We start from the raw sequence: 24,773 nt of genomic DNA on the forward strand, positions 1-24,773 counted from the left end.
CTGAGAAAGAAATACCCTTTTCCCAGCTCTGCGGCCAGCAGGTGTGGTACAATGCTGTCCACCAGCGAAGTCACATGGAATGAAATAGTAAGTCACAGAAGAGTACATGCGGTTCTACCTAAATAAAGTTCAAAGAATGGCAAACTGAATCACATTGTGATGGGTTATGTACATAAGAGGTGAATCTATAAAGAAAAGTCAAGAGGATGGCAGACATAAAATTCTGGATTGAGTTTTTTGGAGGGGGTGACAGAGTGGGAATACACAGGATGTGTTAAAGGTGACATGTTCTTAAGTTGAGCGGTGGGTATGCAGGTAGAAAGGCCACCACCGTTATGTCCCAGGGGGAGACCTGACCGATACAGGCTCAGTCCCTCTTCTTCAAACCGAGGACCCTCTGGAGAAGCCTGCTAACCACAATGAGATGCTGTTAAGGCATGTGGACGTTTTTATTGATTGGGGCTTATAGAAACGTTTGGAAGTATTTGAATCTTTAATTTGTGATCAACATTTAAATATTAAAAATAATTTGATTTATGCATTTTATAAGTTTTGATTGCGTATGAAATGTTTAAATGTTTAGGAACATTATGCTTTAATGCATTAAGCCCAAGTTGCAGAAGGTATCTTGGACATCGAGAATCCAGAAAAGTGTGAGAGAATAAAGTGGTGATGTGCTAATAAAGTGGATAAATGTGTGTTATCTGTTAGGGGAAAAGAAGACCTACACATAATGTATTGACTCTTTTTCCACTTCCAGGTGCTGTGTTTGAGTTGCTGGCACATTTTGTTAGCTGGAAAAGAGGGCAGGGTAATGTGTCTGGGGAAATACCTGCTGACCTTGGCACCCAGTCTGAAGTGTCTGCTGCGAGGTCTTCCTGGAGATACTGGGCGTGGAGGGGCCTTCGTATCCACAGGACCAAGAACTCTCACCCACGTGAGGCCTCCAGAGCCAAAAAAAAATCCCACGTCCCACCTAGAGCCAAGGAGGCATACTTCTGCCGTCTACAGTAGCTATTTTGCTCCCATTTTCAGCCAAAAAGTGTGAAGAAATACAGAGGGCCTGGCTCTCAGCACCTTGCTGAGTATTTCCATGGTAAAGAGAGACGTTAAGATTTGTTTGTTTCCTGGTCTGTCCTCTTCCATGCCCTGTCCCTGGCACCCTGGTCACGAGGGGTCAGGGCCTGGCAGCAGGAATGCTGATTACCGTGGCCTTGTCCAGGCCCCGGCCCCCTGGGCTGCCCGGAGGCAAGCTTCTCCTTCTGCTGGGCAGGACCTAGAAAGAGGAGCCACAGCGTGCTGCGGAGGACCGGACAGCGGATGTGGTGTCCAGGACCCAGGGAGGAGAGCAGTGTGGGTTTTTCTGGGCATTTCCCTCCGCCCACCCAGGCCTGAGGTCATTTCTCCTGCAGCTGCCCATGGGAGCCCTGCCAGGGCTCGGCTGGACTCTGCCTCCCCACCCCGTCCTGTCGGCTTTCAAAGCACTGTGTGCATCATGAAGGTGGCGCAGGAGGCCCAAGGCCTGGCTCAGGGTCCCAGCTGTGGCCACACCACGTGTGCATGTCCACAAGCCACTGCCCCTTCCCATTCAGGCATCCAAAATTGTGTCACCCAAAACTGTGACTCATTATATCAAAGATCCACCAGGGCCCCAGAGTTAATTCCTGGGAGCTCACGTCCTAGGTGTGCAGGAGAGTGGGGGTCAAAGCATGTGCGTGAGTATGAGGGGGCACTTGGGAGATGGCTGTGCATATGGGTTTCTAAAAGGCCATAATTATCTGGACACATTCTTGCGGCCACAGAGAAAAATAGCAAAAAAAGCAGGGTTTCTTTGGAAGCCTATTTAACATTACCTATCAGCATTTAAAATACACATACCCTTTCACCCAGTATGTCGCAGTTACACATTACAAATATATCCTACAGATATATCCACACACGTACATGAAGACATTTTTTATAAGGATATTTATTATACCACTGTTTGCAGTAGCAGAAAATGGGAAATCTGAAAGTCCTTCATTAGGAAACTAATGAAATCAATCACGGCTTATTATATTAGTCTGGGTTCTCTAGGGAAACAGAACTGACAGAATATATATATATATATATACACACACACACACATATATAGAATGCAAATATTATAAGTTTTGTTAATAGGAATTAGTCATATGATTATGGGAATGGGCAAAGTCCAAATTCAGCAGGCCATGCCACGAGCTGGCCACTCCAGTGAAGGCTCTCAGTGAAGTCCCCAGGAGAAGCTGGCTGTCTGAAGTGGCGGTGGAAGTCTTCCTTCTGACTGTGAAATCGTCACTTCTCATTGCTGAAGTCAGTCCCCTCAGCTGATTGTAGATGTCGTCAGCCATAGACGCGATCAACAATGATTTCAACCCAAGAAAAACCTCACAATAACAATCAGACCAGGCTTGCCTGAGCAAACAACTGGACACCACCCCCTGGCCACGCTGACACAAGCCCTTAGCCATCGCATACATCCTAATGTGAACTTACTACGTGGCCATTAAAAAGAACAAGGAGGATTTATAGGAACTAATATAAAAAGATGTCTACGATGAATTATTAAGAGAAAAAAAGCAGGCAAGTATAATACCCTATGGCTTGTGTAGACAAAGCTGTAGACAAGACTTGTACCTGTGGAGCCTGTAGCTGGAAGGAAACACAAGAAACTGGTCTATGGAACTGAGGAACTCAGGGAGTAAGACCTTCTTTTGCAATATCTAAAATTTTAAACTATATATGCATTTCCTCAACTTAACAAGGATTGGCATTGTTTCAAACAGGGTTTGGGATAAACTGCAGCCACCGAGTCTGTAGTCTACATAGTGCAGACAATAGGGTGAGAGGTCAGCATGGTCACCCCCTAGCCTTGGAGGTCGCACGATTCCGCGGGCGAATAGAAGGGTGAAGATTCGGGTGGGAGGCAACAGCGATGCACACGGCAGTGCGGTGGTGAGCAGGGGCCGGGCCGGGGCCAGGCCGTGGGAGGCAGTGAGCATCCACAAAGCGACACAATTGAAATGTATGCACGGGAGCTTTGCAGCTGATGGTCCGCCACAGTGATGAGCCAGGAGCCCACACACTCCTCTGAGGCCCGGCGCTAAGATGTGCCAAGATCTCCTGTCGGGACCTTCGGGTAGGTGGCAGTGCCCGCTGTCCACAGATGACAGGTCTGAATTTTGAAAACTGCCGATTGACATTTGACAAGTTCCGTGAAAGAAGTGCGAGACCAAGTGAGATAATTACTCTTTTAGTAGAAATTAAGACAGAGTCGGGAGGCTGCTGCTTTGGGACTTTTAAAAACAAAAAGGCTCTGACTGCTGAGCTCAAAAAAAGATGCTATGAAGTGTGCGCGGTGGCAGGGTCTCCGACGCCACCTTGGGGAAGTCAGCTTCCGCCGGCGGCGTGTGGGCTGCTCATTGCACCCGCGGGGCTCAGCTCTTCTTGCGCCCGGGGCTGCCCTGCGCGCGCGCGGCCACGGGCTCCAGGACGCTGGGCCGGAAGAAGCTGTCGCTGACCCTGCGCGCCGGCCTCTCGCGGGGCCCGGCCGGGAAACCCCGGCGCGGCCCGGCGGGCGGCTCGTCCTCTTCGTCCTGCCCCGGACCCGAGGGCGCGCTGGGACCCCGGGCGCTGCGCAGGCCGCTGCGGTGCTGCGCGGGCGGCAGGGAGGCCAGGTCCCGGAACTCGCTCTCCGGCTCCATCAGCGACAGCCTGGGGAGCTGGGGGACAGCGCGGCCGCCTTAGGCTCCGACTGGGCCCTCGCCCCCCGCCCTTCCCCACGCGGCCCTCTGGGACCCTCGCGCTCATCCTCCCCAGGGGCCGCCTGCCAGAGGATCAGTCACGGCCTAAGAAGCGCGTGGGCCAGGAGCCCCTGCATGCAGGCGACAGGGAACACCCCTGAGGCACCCGCAGGTCCGGTTCCGGATCCCGGGGAGCTCCCTCGGGGGAGAGGGGGTGACAGCGGCTCTGTCCCTGCCGGCCCGTTGGCGCCTCTGTGCAAAGGGGAGCGGGCTGGCTGGCCATGCCCCTGGCAAGTCACCGAGTGCCCTTGCCCTCGACAGCTCTGGACACTGGGGATTGGAGGAGGGTCTCCAGGCAGGTCTGGGGAGTGGGGGGTGAGGTGGCGGCTCCTTCAGTCAAGTCTCCTTCATCCGTCCCCACTCAGCTGCCGAGGTGGCCCGAGGAGGGACTCACCGGCACGTACTGCACCACCGTGTCCACCACGTTGTCAGTCACGCCCTTCAGGGCGTCCGACAAGGACATGGCCCTCCTCTTGGCAGCGTCGGTGCGGGCGGGCGTGAGGTGCAGCAGCCTCCCGGCCGCACCCAGCACAGCCGCGGGTGCCCAGGTCACCGCTGAGATGGTGCCCTGCAGGGTCGCCAGCAGGGCCCGCGCTGTGCTGCCCACCAGGCCTGGGGGGCCAGCCGGGGCTGCCACCTATGGGCCGGAGTGGGGTCAGCGGGGCCAGTAGGGCCAGGCCTCCTACAGGGAGCCCCTCCCTCCCCAGCCGCAGCGTGAGAGGGGAAGGGACTTAGGCTGGGTTCCCTCACGGGCTCTGCTGCTAGCTGTGTGGCCTTGAGCAGGTTACTTCCCCTCTCTGAGCCTCAGTTTCTTCATCTGCAAAATGGGGACAGTGCTCTGCCCCCTGTCTGTCTTACCGGGTGCTGCTAAGGTCAACTGAGAGAGGGACGTAGAAGAGCCCTGTGACTGGGTTCCTGGAGCTGGGTGAGGGGGGCCGCCGTGCACCCCCGTGCACCCCTGTGGGTTGTGGGAGCTGGAGGCTCGCCTCCCCGACACCACGCTGCCCCTCACCTCACTGAGTTTGTTCTTCTCAGCCTCCACTTCCTCCTCCTCCTCCTGCCCCACCTCGTCCCCCTCTGAGTCGCTCTGTGGGTCCTGGGCCTCCTCCTGGGTGGCGGCGAGGTGATGTAGCCAGGGCACCTGCGCCGTGCTCTGCCTCCGGGCCACTGCCTGGGCCAGGCTGCTCTGAGGGCGGAAGGCGAAGGGTGCGGTGCTGGCCTCACCGGGCAGCCCCCACAGACCCCACCCCGAGGGTCTGGAGGGGGCAGACCCTGGCAGCAGCAGACTTTTCTTAAAGTGCAAACAGCTTTAGGGTACTGTCCTCTGCACTTCTCAGGTATGTACCTGGGCACCCACCTCCAGACTGAACCCCCAAAGGCCCCCTGTACCCCCACCCAGCCAGCACGCCCTCAAGCATGGCCACAGTTCTGACCTCTATCACTATGGGCTAGCTTGGCCTGTTTTGAGCTTCATATAAATGGAATCAAACCGTCTGTATTTCTTTCATGAATATCCTTTTTTGGAATTTCAGCCACCTGCCTGTTTATAGGGGTCGCTCCTGCTTGTTCGTTTCTATGTAATATTCCACTATGCGAATAAACCCCAGCTTATTCACCTCTGCTTGTGTTGTTTCCAGTTCTTGGCTAAGAATACAAGTGATGTGACTGTTTTCGTACATGTCTTTTGGGGGACCCAAGTGTGTGTTTCGGTTGGGTACACACACCAAGGATGGGAACTGCTGGGGCAGGGGACTTGCACGGGATTAGCTTTAGTTGATGGTCCTTGCATTTCTTTGAAAAGTGAAAAAATGAAGTGGGCCAGAGCGTGCCCATGGGAAAAAATGGACCTAAGCAGGTGGGCTGGTGTCCCCTGACACCAGTTCATTCAAAACCTCTAGGGACATCCTCCCCCACCCCCCAGGGCCTCCATGGGGTGCAACTTCAAAGCATTATTCTATTCCATGGGAACGACAGTGCCTGAGGTCGCAGGGGTGGCCGGGGGTGTGAGGGGCGGCCTTGGTTCTCATTAGTAACGGGTCCTTGGTGCTGGCTGACAAGGAAGGAGCAGGAGAAGAGGGGGGCTGGTCCTGCTTATCCGCTAGAGCCTCAGCACCTCACCATGTGCTTGAGTGAAGGGTCCAGCCCGACGATGCTTTTGAAAGTAGCATCCTAATAACGGATGGAAGTGGTTATCTTGTTTGCTGGCCTTAATGCTTCGTGTTGTCTTTATGTCCCTTTCTGTTGTTGTTGTTTTGTACACGGGCAGGCGCCAGGAGGCAAGAAGTCTGCCTGCTGAGCCGCCGTGGCCCGCCCTATTTCCTGTTTTGGCCTTAGTTTCTTACTGAGTTTCTTATTTAAAAAATCTAGCCTATGGAGGGAACTGCCTGAAAATGTAGTGCTGTGTTCCAGTAGCCATGTTTCTTGATGATGATTGAACAATGATATAGCTTTCACAATGAGACTCTGTGAATGTGAAAACCTTATCTCTGATGCTCCTTTTATCTACTATATCAACAGAAGAGTAGAACATATGGAATAAAAATAAATAACAGGGGGAACAAATGTTAAAATAAATTTAGTTTGAAATGCTAGTGGTAAATGAAAGCGAGGGGTAAGGGGTATGGTATGTATAATCTTTTTTTTCTCTATTATCGTTTTATTTCTTTTTCTGTTGTCTTTTTCTTTTTCTAAATCGATGCAAATGTTCTAAGAAATGATGAATATGCAACTATGTGATGATATTAAGAATTACTGATTGTATATGTAGAATGGAATGATATCTTAATGTTTTGTTTGTTTTTTTAAATTAATATAAAAAAGTTAAAAAAAAAATCCAGCCTATCTGTATTAGAGAGGCTGGCAGGAACTGCCTGAAAATGTGGAGCTGTGTTCCAGTAGCCGTTTCTTGAAGACGATTGTATAATGATACAGCTTTTGCAGTGTGACTGTGTGATTGTGAAAATCTTGTGTCTGATGTTCCTTTTATCTATGGTATGGACAGATGAGTAAAAAATATGGATAAAAATAAACAAATAGTAGGGGGAACAAATAAAATAAATTGAGTAGATTGAAATACTAGTGATCAATGAAAGGGAGTGATAAGGGGTATAGGAAAAATAATAGGGGGAACAAAGGATAAAATATATTGGGTAGATGGAAATACTGGTAGTCAATGAGAGGGAGGGGTAAAGGGTACGAGTTTTTTCTTCTTTCTTTTAATTTCTTTTTCTGGAGTGATGCAAATGTTCTAGGAAATGATCACAGTGATGAATATACGACTACGTGATGATATTGTGAGCCACTGATTGTCCACCAAGCATGGAATGTTCATATATTAAGAATGTGCACGTTTGTATGTTGTTTGGTTGGGTCAAAAGTATATATATATTTTTTAAAAAGCACCACAGCAACAAAAAAATCCAGCCTGTCTCTACTGAAGTTCACAGACAGGTGGGGTGGGGTAGGGGCGGCCCCACCTGAGTGTAGAAGAGCCGCTTTACCTTGGGGACAGCGGGAAGGCGCTCGGAACACTCCGGAGAGGAACTGAGAAGCCTGGGGGTGGTCAGGGGCCCAGGCAGGCGGGGCGCTCTCCCTGACACCATGGATTTTGTGCTTTGTTTATTGCAGGGTGATGCTCCCACTTGGAGGAGTGATAGCAGATGGGGTCTCTGCTCCCTCATAGGCGGGAAGACCTACTTGGGGGCTGAAGGCTGAAGTGGGACTGGGAGACAGAATGGGGGCGAAAGAGGTGGTGGGGTGGGACCCCTGGCAAGGCAAGCCTGCCCATCTCATAGCCTGTCCTTTCTCTTCCCCAGGACCTAGGGCACTAGCCCTACTCTTGTCCTTAGATCTGACACCCCAGCCCAGCCTAAAAGGAAAGAAGGGGGGTGGGTGAGAGGCCCGGACGCCTTCACTGCCCAGGAGCTCCAGGGCAGGGCCCGGTCAGAGCTGAGGGCGAGCACTCACCAGGGGGGCCACGCCAGGGATCCACATGGCCAGCGCGTGGCCCTGCTTCAGCGCCCAGGCTGTGGTCCGGAAGGTGTGTCGAGAGAGGGTGTCGGCAAGAGCCCCAACCCTACTCACAAGGCTTGGCTTGGCCTTGGGAGGCTCTTGCTGAGTCCATTGGGGTCCAGAAGCAGGGACTGGGGAGGGGGGTCGGGAGAAGACGAGGAAGCAGATCAGAGAGGGGGCTGGGAAAATCGGGCTGCGTCCAGGGCTGGACAGCTGTGTCCTGGGTCTACCCCAAGCTCACCATCAGTCTGGGCAACTCAGCTTCCCCATTTACAGATGGAGGGGAGGATCTGATGATTATGGATCCATCTGAAAATCCTGCTGGAGGAGCCCCTGCCATTTCCCACTGATTCCCAGGTAATTTGGGAGATCACCTTGCCCATAAGGGTGGCTCTCCCTGGCCCCTCTCGGCAGGTACCTGGCTCCTCTTCGTCTGGAGGGAGTAGGAGCTCCACTGCCTTCTCAAGGCCGCCCAGCGCCAAGTCGGCCCCACCAGAGGCCAGCCGGCCAGCGCGGGTGTTGGCAGCAAACTCGGCGGTGTCTTTGGCCAGACCCCAGGCCAGCTCGCAGCTGGCCAGCGCAGCCCCCAGGACCTTGTCCGACGTGCTGGCGATGGGCCCGCTGATGCTGTTCCTGGCGCTGCGCAGGCGGGTGGAGATGGTGCCCTTCAGCTCGGAGGCAATCTGGGGAGGGGGCGTCACACACATGGATCTCGCAGACCCTGCAAGGGCCAGCCTCCCAGCGCCCCAGGCCCGGGGCCCAGCTCCAGGAAGACCTCCCTGACAGAGCCCACCGGCTGGCGAGAACATCTGCGCCCTGAATTAAGATGGGCTTTAAAGGAAAGGGCCGAACCGTCCCCGCGCCCGGCGCCCGGATCTCCTGGCTGTTGGCCCTTCCCACCCCGTGGGGCAGCCCGAGAAGCCACCTCCCTGCGATGCCCGAGAACACGGAACACGTGTCCGCCTCCGGATTCCCGCGCTGTTTCCGCTGCCCTTCCCTCGGAAGGCTGCTCACACTCCGTCTGCGTTTATACTGATTCCCGGACTTGCTTTATCTTCCTACAAGTTCTGTATTAGATCAATTTACTTGTCTTTCTCTCCTATCCGTCCGGTTGCCTCTTTGTAATCTAGCCATTGCCGTCACCTGGATGGGTGGGGAGTGAAGGGCGCAGACCTCGGAGCCAAACCGACTCAATTCGCGTGGCCCTGCTGGAAGATGCGTGGCGGAGGGACCTGACTAGTTTTCCTATATGCTAAAAGGGGATCACAACCCCTTAGCCCGGAGAGCTGACAGAAGGATCCAGTGGGGCTCTGTAAGGCACGTGCTCTTACACGTGGCTCAGGAAAGGCTTGTGAGCTGGGCAGAGAGTCGGTCAGTGAAATGGAGGAGGTGAGGGACTGAGATGAGTCCCCAAAAGCACCCAGCATGGGCCCTGTTTGCAGCAACCACCCAAGACCCATGTGGCCAGTTGGTGTGACCTTTTTGGTCTTGTTGTCCCTAAAGGGTTGGAGCTTGAGGACGGGGACCTGTAATCCTGGGACCCACGTGCGTCACCCATGACCTTAGGAGCTGTAGGCCCAGTGCAGGCGCCGCAAACTCCAGATCCCAGGATCAGGGTGTCAGGAGACAGTGGGAGCCACCCCACGCCCTGGTTGGGGTTTGCCTATGGATGAGGGAGAAAGTCGTGTGGCTTTGGGGGGAGGTGTACTCCTCCAGCCTCCGCAAGGATTTTTTCTAACATTTTTTACTGTGAAACATAGCATATATGCAGGAAAGGGATAAATTTAAAAGTACAGTTTAACAAGTAGTTATAGAGCAAACTTCAAAGTACGGTAAGGGTTACAGTGCCACACTGTCGGGTATGTCCTTCTAGCTTTTCTAATACACTGGAGACTAACAAGAATTTTCAGTATAGTGATCCAGTGGTCACAATCGTTTGTCAGATCCTGTCTTCTCTGGCACACCTCCTCCCTCTCCTTTGATCCTTCTCCCAGTCTTCAAGGACATCAGGGCAATCACCATTCTAACTTCTTCACGTTGAAAAGGGGTGTTGACATTATGGGATTGGGGGATACAACTGGTCGAGGCTCCTGGAGAAACTGATGCCTCTGGGTTTCAGGGCTTATCTGGCCTAGGAACCATCTGGAGGTTTTAAGTTTCTGAAAACTGAACTTAGTGAGTGAAGCTTTCACAGAGTCTCAGATAGAGGGTGTTCTTTAGGGTTTTCAGGAATATGTTGATGGGGCTTGGCATACCATGGCAATTAGCAACATCTAGCTGAAGTTCACAGGTATCTGACAGAGAAGCAAAGCAAAGTGGTGGCGGCAGCAGCTGGCGGCCTCTCCTCCCCTCCGGCTGGAGGAGGAAGCAATGACAAGAGTGGGGGAGCGGGGGAAAGGGAAGGGGCTTACCTTTTCCGGAGGGTACTGGAGGGCCGGAACCTTTTCCTCCAGGTGGTCCAGGCCTCGGCAGGCCAGCTCATTAGCGGCTGTGACTGGAAGCAGAGGCCAGTTTGGGGTGAGCCCTGCACCCTAAAGTGAGAACCAGCAGCGGCCTCGGTGCCAGGGAGACCCCCGATCCCTCAGCTCGGCTCTCCTCCAAGCACCCCTGACCCCAGGGTCCTCTGCCCTCCCCATCACCCCACGCACTGTGACCCCTCGAGGCCAGGGTGGGTTCCTTTCACGGTGGGGGACCCTGCAGAGAGTCGCCTGCCCCAAAGCCGGCGCCCCTTCTGCACGGACACGTGGCTTCTGCTGCACCTCACCAGCTCCTCGGCTGGGTGGATAAAGGTGTCCACCTCGCAGGTTGTGGGGGGAAGTGACAAACTGCATGCGCCACCCACCAATACTGTCTCTGCCCCGTCACTTCCCTCCCCGCTGCTCTGGGGCTCTGGGTGGGCTTAGGGAGGACAGCAGGGGTGGGCGAGTGGGGGTGGGGCAGGGGCCCTGGCACAGGCCCCGGACTGAGCAGACCCTTCCTTTAAACCACTGCGCGTCGAGCACATGGGGTCTGAACAGCGGCACAGGGAGAGAGGTGCTGCTCCCGGAGGGCAGGGCCAGCCCCTGCAGAGGCAAATACTTCGAGGGGGCGCTGCCCAGGGACGGCGGAGGGCAAGTGCCCTGCAGTCAGAGCACGGGGACTGCAGCTTTAAAGGACACAGCTATGTTCTCATGTATTAGTGACCCAGATACACTTTTCTTCACAAAATTCTTGAGCAGCAGAGACAGGATGAGTGGAGCATCTTCTGATTGGGCGAAACTAGATCCAGCGAATTTACTGGAGGGGGCTGCAGGCAGGGAAGCTGGCCCAAGTCCTGGCCTCTCCATTGCTATGCAGAATCCTCAGATGCCCATAACTGTCTAATTAGGATAATGGAATGCTCTCGACTTGTGGGCTTTGCTGGAATTTCCCTTCTTTTCCCTGCCCTGGAGACCACAATTTCAAATGAGGCATAACAATTTGACGGGGGGCAGGCCTGTCCATGAGCATGGACAGATGCCCTCAGCCTCTACCACCCCTGCCTGTTGCAAACTGGTACCATTAGCTGCTGGGCCAGAGGGCTTTGCCCTCTCCCTCCCAGCAGCACTGCCAGCCCTGCCAGCCACCCTAGCGCCTGCTGCCCCTGCCTCTGCACCAGCCTCTGCTAGCTCCTGATGCTGCTGCTGGTGCTGCTGGATTTGAACCTGGTCTGCCATGAGATCCCCTCCTACCACCTCCCACACATCTCTGCCCGTCCCTTCCCTCTGCCCATTCTTGACCCATCGTTGTCATTCTAGGAAATGCCAGTGGGGCAACAGATGCCTTAGAAGACCATGCCATGGAATGCAGGCAAGTAGTTTTGCGTATGGGCAGACAGACAAGCAAGTTATCAGCAGACAGATGACAGACAGCAGACAGACTGGCAGTGTCGGTGAACAGACAGCAGGCCAAGGGCCGTGGGAACTCACACTGGGTGGACAGCCGGCGGACCACTGGCTCCATGCCCCATGCAGCCAAGGCACCGGCGCCCTGCACGCCCTTCTCGTAGGCACCGCACACAGAGGCCACCAGGGGGTGGGCCTCCTTGGTGCTGGTGTAGGTCTTCTGGATGCACTCACGTGTGCCGCTCACCACCGGCAGCTGCAGGACCCGCTGCAGCACATTCTCCTGCTCCTGGCTCGGAAGGAAGGGGGGAGGTATTCAAGCTGCCCCACCTCCCTCTCCTGCCTCCCCGTGCTGTGGAGCCCCTCAGTGGGGCTCGGTCAAGTCCAAGTGAGGGACCAAGACCAGAAGGGTCTCTGGAGGCCCCGACCACAGTGTGGAGGTACTGGCAGGAGACAATGAGGGCCAGCCCGCCATGATCTCCTGGTCGCTGCCCAGGCTCTGCAGAGCTGCAGAGGCAATCTCGGTCCTCCAAAGGCCAAGCCAGCATCCGTCCCATCTTCCACCCCACCTCAAAGTCTCCAATCCACACTCCCATGCAAACTTCCTGGTAGAAAGCAAGTGCTGTCATCCTACTTGTCCAGAATGCAGTCCACCCCACATTGGTGGCTTCCCTTACGCATTTTTCCGGCCTTTCTGAGATGCTGCCTCCCGGCCTGTGTCTGTTAGTCCCACTGCCTGGAAAGCTCACCTTCCCTCCCAAATCCCTCCCTGCCTGGCCGAGCTGCTCACTTAAGACTCAGCTTAGCCATCAAGTCTTCTGGAAGGCTTCCTGACTCCTCTCCCAGCAGAAGCCACACACCCCCCTTTCTCCCCTGGGCTGGTGCTACATTCGTCACACCGTGCCGTGATCGTGTGTCTCCCTGCCTGGCTCTTATAGCTTATATTCCTGGTTAATTGACCTTCATATCTTAGCTATTTGTGTCCTCGCTACCTTTGCAGGGGGACTACTGGAGGAACTGAAAAGACGCATCCTTGAGGCACACATACGTGCCCTTGTCGTCCCTATATCCCAGCACCTGGCATAATGCCTGGCACAGTAATATTAGCTGAGTAAATGAATTGCCTTCAGGGATGCACCTTTCAGAATCTGATTGCTTAGATCTGCCCAAATGTAAAGAATCACAGAATCTTAGGCCTCGAGGGGACTCAGCGGCAAGAATCATTTACACAGTTTCCCTGGTAGCCATATTTGAATGCCACCTATGATGGGCGCTCACCCCTTCCCAGAATGGCCTGTGCCCCTGTTGGACAGCTTTGCTGAGCTGAAATCACCTTGTCCTGCCCTCTTGAACGACACAGAGAAAATCTATTTCATCATTCATGGGTCAGCCCCTCACATATTTGAAGGCAAATATGTCTCCCTTTAAAGGTCCCTTCTCCATGCTTAATAGTTCCTAATTTCGTTTACAAACTGTTCACCATCCTGCTCTGGTGACCCCTCCACTGGACAAGTCATAGTTTGAGATTGTTTTCCTAAAAATATAGTGTCCAAACTTGAAGACAGCATTTCAGGCGTGGGCTGCGCATGTGAGGCATAGGAGAACTGTCACATCTCATTATTGCTGTCCTCTCATTATGTATTTTCACTTTTGTGCAGCAGTCACATAATTAAACTTTAGGTCACCTAGGAAATAAAAAACACTAGTCTTTGAGTAAAGGAATGTAGACTCTAGTCATGCAGGGGGGAAGTATATCTACATTTACTTGATGTAATTATGCTCCAGGATCAGATATGGGTGCCTTAGTGATCAACCTCTGAGGTCAGCATTCTCACCACCATTCTGTCGATGAGGAAACTGGGACTCAGAGGTGTTAAGTGACTTATCTAAGATCACACAGCTAATAAGTGGCATAGCTGCAATTCCAATTCAGGTCTGAAATGGCACGATATCTTGGATTTGCTTCAAGGTAACGCAAGGGGGAGAGTAGTTGGAGGTGTGGTTAAGGCAGGACTAGCCATGGGTAAATGCTTGTTGGAGCTTGGAAGGGCACATGGAGATTGAGTATATTCTTGTGTCTACTCTTATGAATGTTAAGAATTTTCCATGTAAGAAGCAGAAAGATAAAAATTCTCGGATTTGACGTGGAAGCTCGCGCTCTCTCTGTAGCTTTGGGTGTGGCACTGCTGCCTGGCTCTGCTCTGGAAGTGAGGATCCAGCCTGATGTGTTTTTAGGAGACTGAGCTAGAAGGACTGTGAAGGAGACCCATACAGACCCTAGACAGGGCAGGCCGCAATATTTTAACTTTCCATCCTGCAAACGAGTTTGGAAATTGAACTAGAAAAAGACTATGATTGTACAATAAGAAAACTTTCTTTAACATTTTGTACAGTCTTCAGGAGTTGTTTCGTGCCAAGCTAAAGGGGGAAGAAGTCCTGGGAAGGGAATAGACAGCCGTCTATTAGGATGGCTTACCTATGCACCAGACCTCTCCATACTCCACTTATGATTCCATATAAAATTTGACACAGTGATTCCTAGTGAGAAGGTTAGTTAAGGCCTAACTTGGGACAAGATGGATACATCTGGGTTCACAATTTTTATGTTTCATAAGCTATCTGAACCGCGCCTGAGTCGGAGAGGCCTTGCCCAGAGGCATTAGGCACACCTAGACGTGTCGAAACCACTCCAAGTCACAACAAAAACCAGGTCAGAGACATAAGAGTGGACACGCTGAACCCCCACCCCTGTCCACATACAGCAGCACAGGCCGTGCCCCAGGTGACCCCAGGAACGTCATGCACGTAGGCCACAACCTGAACGCCGCCCTTGGAGTTTAGAATGCAGCGGCTCGGGGTGGCTCTCACCGAGTGTGCGTTCAGCCTGGGGTGGACAGAGCATGGGCTTCTGCTTCAGGGTGCAGAGCGCAACAGTTCACTTCCCTTCCACCCCCTCCCAGCGAGCGCTCCTGGCCCTTTTCCTCTAAGGTGCTCAGTTTGCTTTTTTTTCCTTCTTTTCAGTTCCTCCAATAGTCCCCTGCAAAAGGTAGCGAGGACAAGAATAGCTCAGATCTGAAGGTCAATTAACTAGGAGTATAAGCTGGACATGTCTTGCTCTACACCCCCTGAACCTCTCTTCCCGCCTGCTCCTGCCTTTCCTGCAGCCCACACCCTGCCCCACAGGAGCCCGAGTCACTCACAGGGAGGTCTCCATCCGGCACCGTTAGGCTCTTGTTGACTTCCATCCGGCTCCTCGAGCTGTGAAGCAGAAGGTGCAGCTTCCTGAGAAAGCCCCCTGGCTTGAGAACCAGAGAACCAATTCCCTACTTCTCATGGTCATCAGCTGCCTGGACAGCCAATTTCCCAGAACAGAAGGCCAGGTGGCGGGTGAATGTCCCAGACAAGAGGCTATTCCTTAAAGTCCCATAGGGAGCAGTTGCTCCACTGCCCACTTGTTGAGACTAATGCTTCTTAACAGAACTCAGGGTAAGAAATGAAGACTGAAGATAAGAGATAGCTTTTAGGGTGCAAGATAGTACAGCGGTAGAATTCTCGCCTGCCATGTGGGAGACCTACGCACTTTGATTCCCCATCTACGCACTTTCCCAAGACAAACAAGCAAAACTAGCAAAGGAAAAAAAACAAGCAACAAAAATTCAAGAAATGGTGCTGCAATACCGGGATACACACATGGAAAAATAATGAAATGTGACCCCCGCCATACAGCATACAAAAAAAAAAAAAAGAGATGGCCTTTAGATGAAGTCTAGGGGCTCTGAAATGAGGGTACAAAGAAGACTGAAAGAAGTTCCAGCTTTAGTCAATTTGATGAGAAAGCTCTGGGTTAATTCCTCTATTTCTAAGCAAGCATGCCTGCCAGTCCTTTCCCCTACACTCGACCAGGTGAGAAAGTCTTCACTCTTAAAGCCAGCTGGTTCAGCTGAGTCTTGGAGAAGTCATGGGCCCCAGAAAGTCATCCCTCTTGAATTCTCTCTCCCTCAGTGGTCCTCCTGCAGATCACCCTACACCCAGCAAACCTTCCCAGGAGATCCTTACCCTTAGCTTCTTTCTTTTTACTCAGAAACAACCCACGTAAGGTGAGTCCCCTAGGACCCCAAGCAGCTGCTCCCACACGCGCTGCAGCTGACCTGCCTCCGCCGCTCGAGTCCCAGGATGTAGAGGTCTCCTCGGGTAGTGAAGCTTCCATTTGTTCTGGGGAGTCTTGGGCAACGCTACACCTCCCAGCTGGGGGAGGGCAGAGAGAAGAGAAAGCTGGGCCAGCCGGTTGCCGTGGTTATTTGACCCAGGGTCCCTGGGGGCATACCCTAACTTCTGCAGGGAGATTTAGCTAACCAGGAGGTGGATCTCAGAGCTGAAGGAATGCCAGGCTCCGAGGACTTATTTCAAGAACCATGAAATATTGGTTCTGTAACATGTTTCTGGTCTCCAACTCTCAAAATCCTGTTTTCCAGAAAGATGGTGTTGGGATATATGTCATTAAACTCACAAGATGGGAAGTTCTATGGAATTTTTATCATCTTTGGCTCTTTTTCCACAGAGGAGCCTCTCTGGAAGTTTTTAATCCAGTTCTCTCATCTTTGATTATTTACTAACAAGAGTGAATTTTTCAACAGTAAGATTTAAATTTACCCAAGGGCGAAGTTCACCTAAATATTCTACATTTCTATCATGGACATAAAATTGTTCTCAGTGGAAAAGAGAACCAAAGCTGGGGGTTGAGTCCTGGGCAATCCACCTTTGAGGGAAAAAATTCAACCTCTGTCAATTCCTAGAGTGCAAGAAAGTTTACTGAATTTTACCTGGCCTAAGATTCCACCCAAATGTGCAGTGGGAGAGTCAAATGGATTTTGTTCTCTTAAGTCTGGAGAAGAATTGACCAGGATCCTATTACTGATCATTTGTACCTAGGTAGTCAGAAACTATCACCGCCCATCCCTTCTTTAGTGAAAAATCAGGCAAGCACCCAAGTTCTACTTTCTGGCTTCAAACACGATGGGGCACTGTGGTGTACGTCATAGTTTTCAGACCCTCTACGAAGGGCCTCAATTAAAAAGGGGAATAGGTGGAAAAACTTATTTTCCTTGTTGTTGGTAGAATTTTATCTATTGTTGACTCCCTGCTAAGTTGTATGCCATGGGCAACAGGGGAATGAGGCAGGGGGTGGGGGAAAACAGTGCTTTACGATACAGACTTGATGATAAACTCAATATCTGTTACACAATAAAACAGGGAACGAAGTCAGGAAAGGGAGGGGACAATCAAGCAAGGAGCCTCTAAAAGGAGTAATAAATATGTGATTAATTTAGTATTTATCCAACCTGGGCTTTAAAAAAAAAAAGTGTGATGGAGAGGGGGGGAAGAAGTATCTAGAATGGCCTCTGCCCTCATTTCAAGAATCAGCACAAATCACAGGAAGGCTGTGTTTGGAGAGCAACCTGAGTCAAAGGGCAGTTTTCAGCCTTGGAGTAGTGGCTTTGAGCCAAAGGGAGTATAGGACTTCGTGCCTGAAAGCCTGCTGGCAAAGGCAATCCCTTGGCTGCTTCAGCTGGCAGTCCAGAATGTGGGTGAAAGGTGAGGAGTGGTGAAAGAGCCTAGGAGAATCCCTAGGGGAGAGGGAGGAGTCAGGTCTCCAGCAGCAGCTTGATGGGCACAGAAAAATCTTGTTTCCTTGCCCATCTCTACTCCCCAACCCACAAGAGTAGGGACCTTGGCCATCTGTTCACACGTGGATCCCCATTACCAAGCATAGCACACAAACATTCCACGTTGAAGAAATAATTAGGCAGTAATGTTCAGATGTGAGCGTGCTGGCCTGTTACATCTCTAGGAACATCTTGGTTTTTAGAATCTCTCATAAAAGTGGAGGCTCGGGGTCGGGAGGGTTGGCTAGAAAGGAGAAAGATGCATGGGGAAGGAGGTCAGGGACATCATTAAGGTTTACCAATTCTAGAGGACATGCTATTTCCCAAACTCCCTGCCATTTGCCCTAAATTTAAGAGACAAAAGTACCAAGATGGATGCCTCTATAATATGCCAGTGCAAATTCAAATCAGACTTGTCCAGGCAGGAGCCAGATCACCATCGCCAGGTTGCTGCAGAGGACCCTCTTCAGGTTAGCCATTTGGATGCGCTCATCTTAGAGGGCCTGTTCAGTCTGATGGCTCTACATCTACATCTTTCTCACCATTATCCTAGTCTGGATCTTCCACCCAGAGCTCATTTTCCAGGGCAGAAGAAAGTCTATCAACTCTGGAAGTTGATTAAGGATCATTTGCAGGATTGTCTTACTCTTTTCTCTAAACATTTTGAAATTATTTCAAACTTACAGGACAGTTGTAAAAATAACACAAAAGCTATAGAGAACTCCAACATATTTCCCAACTCTGATGTTCAGATTCACCAATTTTAACATTTTGCCACATATGCCATTTCTTTTTTTTAACTTTTATTGTATGACACATATACAAAGCAAAGAAAGAAAAAAGCAATAGTTTTCAAAGCACCCTCCAACAAGTAGTTACAAGACAGATCCCAGAGTTTGGCATGAGCTATCATACCATCATCTCAGATTTTTCCTTCTAGCTGCTCCAGAATATCAGAGGCTAGAAGGAATAAATATTTTTTTAATCATCACGATAGACTTTTGTGTGTGTGTGAAAAATAGCATATATAGGGATCCAAGATGGCGGCTTAGTAAGGTACATGCGTCTTAGTTCCTCCGACTCCAAATCAACTAATAGGTGAACAGAAACAGTACAGAACAGCTCCCGGGGCTACAGCAGGGAATGGACACACAGCGTAACCCAGTCTGGGCTGGTTAGTCTGACTGCGAAACTCGGCTGCGGTGAGTGAGATCCCCGAGCGGCGGGCGATTTCCCGAGCAGCCGCAGCTGCGGCGGTCCGAGCTAATCCCTCCCTCCTTCCCGGGCTGGCTGAGGGACGCGGAGACAAGCTTCCCAGCCAAGGCGGCCGGCGCCACACTTTTGCGGGCGGCTTCGAGTCTCGGCTTCGAGTCCGCGACTACGAGTCTCAGATCAGAGGGCTATCCAAAGTCTGGGCTGGCAAGTCTGACTGCGAGACTTGGCTGCGGCGAGACCCCCGAGCGGCCGCAACTGCGGTGGTCCGAGCTAATCCCTCCCTCCTTCCCGGGCTGGCTGAGAGACTCGGAGAGACAAGCTTCCCAGCCAAGGCGGCCGGAGCCACACTTTTGCGGGCGGCTTCGAGTCTCGGCTTCGAGTCCGCAGCTACGAGCCTCGGATCAGAGGGCTATCTAAAGTCTGGGCTGGCAAGTCTGACTGCGACTCTTGGCTGCGGCGAGACCCGCGAGCAGCGCGCGATTTGCCGAGCAGCCGCAGCTGCGGCGGTCCGAGCTAATCCCTCCCTCCTTCCCGGGCCGGCTGAGAGTATCGGAGAAGCAAGTTTCCCAAGCCGAGGCAGGCGGCGCCCTTCTTTTGCGGGCGGCTTCGAGTCTCGGCTTTGAGTCCGCAGCTACGAATCTCAGATCAGAGGGCTATCCAAAGTCTGGGCTGGCTAGGCTGACTGCGAGACTCGGCTGCGGTGAGACTCCCGAGCGGCGCGCGATTTCCCGATCAGCGGCAGCTGCGGTGGTCCGAGCTACTCCCTCCCTCCTTTCCGGGCCGGCTGAGAGTATTGGAGAAGCAAGTTTCCCAAGCCGAGGCAGGCGGCACCCCTCTTTTGCGGGCGGCTTCGAGTCTCTGCTTCGAGTCCGCGGATACGAGTCTCGGATAGGAGGGCTATCCAAGCCGCGGTAGCCCCCCCCACGGGAGGCTTCCTGGTCCGGTGGGGAATCCCCCAGGCCCGCTGCGGCCCGCAACCAGCCACAGGGTCCCCTCAAGCCGCGGCAGCTGACGCCCCCACCACGCACGGCCCCTGAACCAACGGAGAGAATTGGATCCGAAATCCCCAGGTCACGGAGATCGGTGACTGGGGGAGACCCATTCCAAACACTTGAGACAAACGTGTGCCACGTGCGCCACGTACTGGGCAAGATAAGAAAAACAGATCCCAGAGATTTCACAGAAAAATCTTACAACCTTGCTGGGTCCAACACCAAGAGAAATCTGAATAAATGCCCAGACGCCAGCAGCAGAAGATAACTGTCCACGCTCAAAAGATTGAGAATATGGCTCAGTCAAAGGAACAAACCAATAGCTCAAATGAGACACAAGAGCTGAGACAACTAATGCTGAATATACGAACAGAAATGGAAAACCTCTTCAAAAATGAAATCGATAAATTGAGGGAGGACATGAAGAGGACATGGGCTGAACATAAAGAAGAAATAGAAAAACTGAAAAAACAAATCGCAGAACTTATGGAAGTGAAGGATAAAGTAGCAAACATAGAAAAAATAATGGATAGCTACAATGATAGATTTAAAGAGACAGAAGATAGAATTAGTGATTTGGAGGATGGAACATCTGAATTCCAAAAAGAAACAGAAACTATAGGGAAAAGAATGGAAAAATTTGAACAGGGTATCAGGGAACTCAAGGACAATATGAACCGCACAAATATACGTGTTGTGGGTGTCCCAGAAGGAGAAGAGAAGGGAAAAGGAGGAGAAAAACTAATGGAAGAAATTATCACTGAAAATTTCCCAACTCTTATGAAAGACCTAAAATTACAGATCCAAGAAGTACAGCGCACCCCAAAGAGATTAGACCCAAATAGGCGTTCTCCAAGACACTTACTAGTTAGAATGTCAGAGGTCAAAGAGAAAGAGAAGATCTTGAAAGCAGCAAGAGAAAAACAATCCATTACATACAAGGGAAACCCAATAAGACTATGTGTAGATTTCTCAGCAGAAACCATGGAAGCTAGAAGACAGTGGGATGATATATTTAAAATACTAAAAGAGAAAAACTGCCAACCAAGACTCCTATATCCAGCAAAATTATCCTTCAAAAATGAGGGAGAAATTAAAACATTCTCAGACGAAAAGTCACTGAGAGAATTTGTGACCAAGAGACCAGCTCTGCAAGAAATACTAAAGGGAGCACTAGAGTCAGATACAAAAAGACAGAAGAGACAGATATGGAAAAGAGTGTAGAAAGAAGGAAAATCAGATATGATATATATAATACAAAAGGCAAAATGTTAGAGAAAAATATTATCCAAACAGTAATAACACTAAATGTCAATGGACTGAATTCCCCAATCAAAAGACATAGATTGGCAGAATGGATTAAAAAACAGGATCCTTCTATATGCTGTCTACAGGAAACACATCTTAGACCCAAAGATAAACATAGGTTGAAAGTGAAAGGTTGGGAAAAGATATTTCATGCAAATAACAACCAGAAAAGAGCAGGAGTGGCTATACTAATATCCAACAATTAGACTTTAAATGTAAAACAGTTAAAAGAGACAAAGAAGGACACTATATACTAATAAAAGGAACAATTAAACAAGAAGACATAACAATCATAAATATTTACGCACCAAATCAGAATGCCCCAAAATACGTGAGGAATACACTGCAAACACTGAAAAGGGAAATAGACTCATATACCATAATAGTTGGAGACTTCAACTCACCACTCTCATCAATGGACAGAACATCTAGACAGAGGATCAACAAAGAAATAGAGAATCTGAATATTACTATAAATGAACTAGACTTAATAGACATTTATAGGACATTACATCCCACAACAGCAGGATACACCTTTTTCTCAAGTGCTCATGGATCATTCTCAAAGATAGACCATATGCTGGGTCACAAAGCAAGTCTTAACAAATTTAAAAAGATTGAAATCTTACACAACACTTTCTCGGACCATAAAGGAATGATGTTGGAAATCAATAATAGGCAGAGTGCCAGAAAATTCACAAATACGTGGAGGCTCAACAACACACTCCTAAACAACGAGTGGGTCAAAGAAGAAATTGCTAGAGAAATTAGCAAATACCTCGAGGTGAATGAAAATGAAAACACAACATATCAAAACTTATGGGACGCAGCAAAGGCAGTGCTAAGAGGGAAATTTATTGCTCTAAATGCCTATATCAGAAAAGAAGAAAAGGCAAAAATTCAGGAATTAACTATCCATTTGGAAGAACTGGAGAAAGAACAGCAAGCTAACCCCAAAGCAAGCAAAAGGAAAGAAATAACAAAGATTAGAGCACAAATAAATGAAATTGAAAACATGAAAACAATAGAGAAAATCAAATAGGCCAGAAGTTGGTTCTATGAGAAAATCAATAAGATTGATGGGCCCTTAGCAAGATTGACAAAAAGAAGAAGAGAGAGGATGCAAATAAATAAGATCAGAAATGGAAGAGGAGACATAACTACTGACCTCACAGAAATAAAGGAGGTAATAACAGGATACTATGAACAACTTTACGCTAATAAATACAACAATTTAGAGGAAATGGACGGGTTCCTGGAAAGACATGAACAACCAACTTTGACTCAAGAAGGCATAGATGACCTCAACAAACCAATCACAAGTAAAGAAATTGAAGCAGTCATTCAAAAGCTTCCTAAAAAGAAAAGTCCAGGACCAGATGGCTTCACATGTGAATTCTATCAAACATTCCAGAAAGAATTAGTACCAACTCTCCTCAAACTCTTCAAAAAAATCGAAGTGGAGGGAAAACTACCTAATTCATTCTATGACGCCAACATTACCCTCATACCAAAACCAGGCAAAGATATTACAAGAAAAGAAAACTACAGGCCAATCTCTCTAATGAATATAGATGCAAAAATCCTCAATAAAATTCTAACAAATCGTATCCAACAACACATTAAAAGAATTATTCATCATGACCAAGTAGGATTCATCCCAGGTATGCAAGGATGGTTCAACATAAGAAAATCAATTAATGTAATACACCATATCAACAAATCAAAGCAGAAAAATCACATGATCATCTCAATTGATGCAGAGAAGGCATTTGACAAGATTCAACATCCTTTCCTGTTGAAAACACTTCAAAGGATAGGAATACAAGGGAACTTCCTTAAAATGATAGAGGGAATATATGAAAAACCCACAGCCAATATCATCCTTAATGGGGAAAAATTGAAAACGTTCCCCCTAAGATCAGGAACAAGACAAGGATGTCCACTATCACCACTATTATTCAACATTGTGTTGGAGGTTCTAGCCAGAGCAATTAGACAAGAAAAAGAAATACAAGGCATCAAAATTGGAAAGGAAGAAGTAAAACTATCACTGTTTGCAGATGATATGATAATATACGTCGAAAACCCGGAAAAATCCACAACAAAACTACTAGAGCTAATAAATGAGTACAGCAAAGTAGCAGGTTAAAAGATCAACATTCAAAAATCTGTAGCATTTCTATACACTAGCAATGAACAAGCGGAGGGGGAAATCAAGAAACGAATCCCATTTACAATTGCAACTAAAAGAATAAAATACCTAGGAATAAATTTAACTAAAGAGACAAAAAACCTATATAAAGAAAACTACAAAAAACTGCTAAAAGAAATCACAGAAGACCTAAACAGATGGAAGGGCATACCGTGTTCATGGATTGGAAGACTAAATATAGTTAAGATGTCAATCCTACCTAAATTGATTTACAAATTCAATGCAATACCAATCAAAATCCCAACAACTTATTTTTCAGAAATAGAAAAACCAATAAGCAAATTTATCTGGAAGGGCAGGGTGCCCCGAATTGCTAAAAACATCTTGAGGAAAAAAAACGAAGCTGGAGGTCTTGCACTGCCTGACTTTAAGGCATATTATGAAGCCACAGTGGTCAAAACAGCATGGTATTGGCATAAAGATAGATATATCGACCAATGGAATCGAATAGAGGGCTCAGATATAGACCCTCTCATCTATGGACATTTGATCTTTGATAAGGCAGTCAAGCCAACTCACCTGGGACAGAACAGTCTCTTCAATAAATGGTGCCTAGAGAACTGGATATCCATATGCAAAAGAATGAAAGAAGACCCATATCTCACACCCTACACAAAAGTTAACTCAAAATGGATCAAAGATCTAAACATTAGGTCTAAGACCATAGAACAGTTAGAGGAAAATGTAGGGAGATATCTTATGAATCTTACAATTGGAGGCGGTTTTATGGACCTTACACCTAGAGCAAGAGCACTGAAGAAGGAAATAAATAAATGGGAACTCCTCAAAATTAAACACTTTTGTGCATCAAAGAACTTCATCAAGAAAGTAGAAAGACAGCCTACACAATGGGAATCAATATTTGGAAACGACATATCAGATAAAGGTCTAGTATCCAGAATTTATAATGAGATTGTTCAACTCAACAACAAAAAGATAGCCAACCCAATTACAAAATGGGAAAAAGACTTGAATAGACACCTCTCAGAGGAGGAAATACAAATGGCAAAAGGACACATGAAGAGATGCTCAATGTCCCTGGCCATTAGAGAAATGCAAATCAAAACCACAATGAGATATCATCTCACACCCACCAGAATGGCCATTATCAACAAAACAGAAAATGACAAGTGCTGGAGAGGATGCGGTGAAAGAGGCACACTTATCCACTGTTGGTGGGAATGCCAAATGGTGCAACCACTGTGGAAAGCAGTTTGGCGGTTCCTCAAAAAGCTGAATATAGAATTGCCATACGACCCAGCAATACCATTGCTGGGAATCTACTCAAAGGAATTAAGGACAAAAACTCAAACAGACATTTGCACACCAATGTTTATAGCAGCGTTATTTACAATTGCAAAGAGATGGAAACAGCCAAAATGTCCATCAACAGACGAGTGGCTAAACAAACTGTGGTATATACATACGATGGAATATTATGCAGCTTTAAGGCAGGATAAACTTATGAAGCATGTAATAACATGGATGGACCTAGAGAACATTATGCTGAGTGAGTCTAGCCAAAAACTAAAAGACAAATACTGCATGGTCCCAATGATGTGAATCGACACTCGAGAATAAACTTGGAATATGTCATTGGTAAGAGTTCAGCAGGAGTTAGAAACAGGGTAAGATAATGGGTAATTGGAGCTGATGGAATACAGACTGTGCAATAGGACTAG

The 24,773-nt window shown here is 49.2% G+C and overlaps 1 protein-coding gene across 2 annotated transcripts in view; it reads right to left on the reverse strand.

Annotated features, from left to right (window-relative positions):
• Positions 1–1,969: 1,969 nt before the first annotated feature.
• The window catches only part of PLIN1 (perilipin 1), a 29,164-nt gene continuing 6,360 nt past the window's right edge, over positions 1,970–24,773 (reverse strand). Inside the window, exons 2-10 of one of the 2 annotated variants that reach the window (XM_077124183.1) lie at positions 15,847–15,943; positions 14,899–14,956; positions 11,783–11,987; positions 10,247–10,329; positions 8,254–8,518; positions 7,791–7,966; positions 4,837–5,010; positions 4,219–4,461; positions 1,970–3,743 (exon numbers count right to left, since the gene is read on the reverse strand). In XM_077124183.1, coding sequence (XP_076980298.1) covers positions 3,459–3,743; positions 4,219–4,461; positions 4,837–5,010; positions 7,791–7,966; positions 8,254–8,518; positions 10,247–10,329; positions 11,783–11,987; positions 14,899–14,956; positions 15,847–15,905 — 1,548 coding nt within the window. In that variant the 5' untranslated portion in view covers positions 15,906–15,943 and the 3' untranslated portion in view covers positions 1,970–3,458. Of the gene's footprint in view, positions 3,744–4,218; positions 4,462–4,836; positions 5,011–7,790; positions 7,967–8,253; positions 8,519–10,246; positions 10,330–11,782; positions 11,988–14,898; positions 14,957–15,754; positions 15,944–24,773 lie in introns of those variants that run through there. The other variant, XM_077124184.1, reaches the window with a different exon arrangement.

The sequence above is a fragment of the Tamandua tetradactyla genome, chromosome 12 (assembly GCF_023851605.1).
Source record: "Tamandua tetradactyla isolate mTamTet1 chromosome 12, mTamTet1.pri, whole genome shotgun sequence".
NCBI lineage: Eukaryota > Metazoa > Chordata > Mammalia > Pilosa > Myrmecophagidae > Tamandua > Tamandua tetradactyla.